This window comes from Penaeus monodon, chromosome 22 (assembly GCF_015228065.2).
Source record: "Penaeus monodon isolate SGIC_2016 chromosome 22, NSTDA_Pmon_1, whole genome shotgun sequence".
Lineage (NCBI taxonomy): Eukaryota > Metazoa > Arthropoda > Malacostraca > Decapoda > Penaeidae > Penaeus > Penaeus monodon.
The window spans coordinates 22,727,668-22,728,296 of NC_051407.1; the positions used below are offsets into that span (position 1 = coordinate 22,727,668).

Below are 629 nucleotides of genomic sequence, written 5' to 3' on the forward strand. Positions count from 1 at the left end.
CTTACCTTAGCATGTTTTTCTTCAATTTCTTCAGTAAGAGGATTAACATGCCTGAAGATGAAATGCAACTTGAAGTCATTGCCACATTTGTCTGGTCCAAACATAATAGTGTACGGTGTTTTGTCATGGAAATTTTTAAGATCCACACGTCCTTTTTGGGCACTGATTAGCTGTTGAAATTTGCAAGGAATTGGTTAGACTAAATAAAATATTTCAATGCTTTAAAACTGTTACATGTAATTATACTCACAAAGAAATAGGAAAAACATCTAGTTTCCCAAAGACCTTACTTTGATATATGCTCCACCACATTCTTGACCATTCTGTAAATTAACTTCATACTGAACCACAAAAGGCTTGTTACTGAATACAAATGGTTTCTTCAGTGGTGCTGCAATTGCTGCATGTTTTGCCTTTGACTTCAACACCAACCCACGATCCCCAGTAAGAGCTAATCGTTCAGCAGGTTCTACTGCCCAAACACCTGTGAATTAAGGTAAAAACATAATATGAATTCCAAAGAACTCAAAAGCAATTACATAATACAATCACAGGATGATGTAGCATACCTAAAAGACTCAAAATATATCTATATAATACAAATTTATATAAGTTTGCTTGTATCTAAA

At 34.0% G+C, this 629-nt stretch overlaps 1 protein-coding gene across 1 annotated transcript in view; it reads right to left on the bottom strand.

Annotated features, from left to right (window-relative positions):
* The window catches only part of LOC119587005 (calnexin-like), a gene marked incomplete at both ends in the record, with an annotated part of 3,036 nt that overhangs the window by 1,951 nt on the left and 456 nt on the right, over positions 1-629 (bottom strand). Inside the window, 2 exon segments of the mRNA XM_037935747.1 lie at positions 6-170; positions 291-484. Of these exon segments, the coding sequence (XP_037791675.1) occupies positions 6-170; positions 291-484 (359 nt within the window).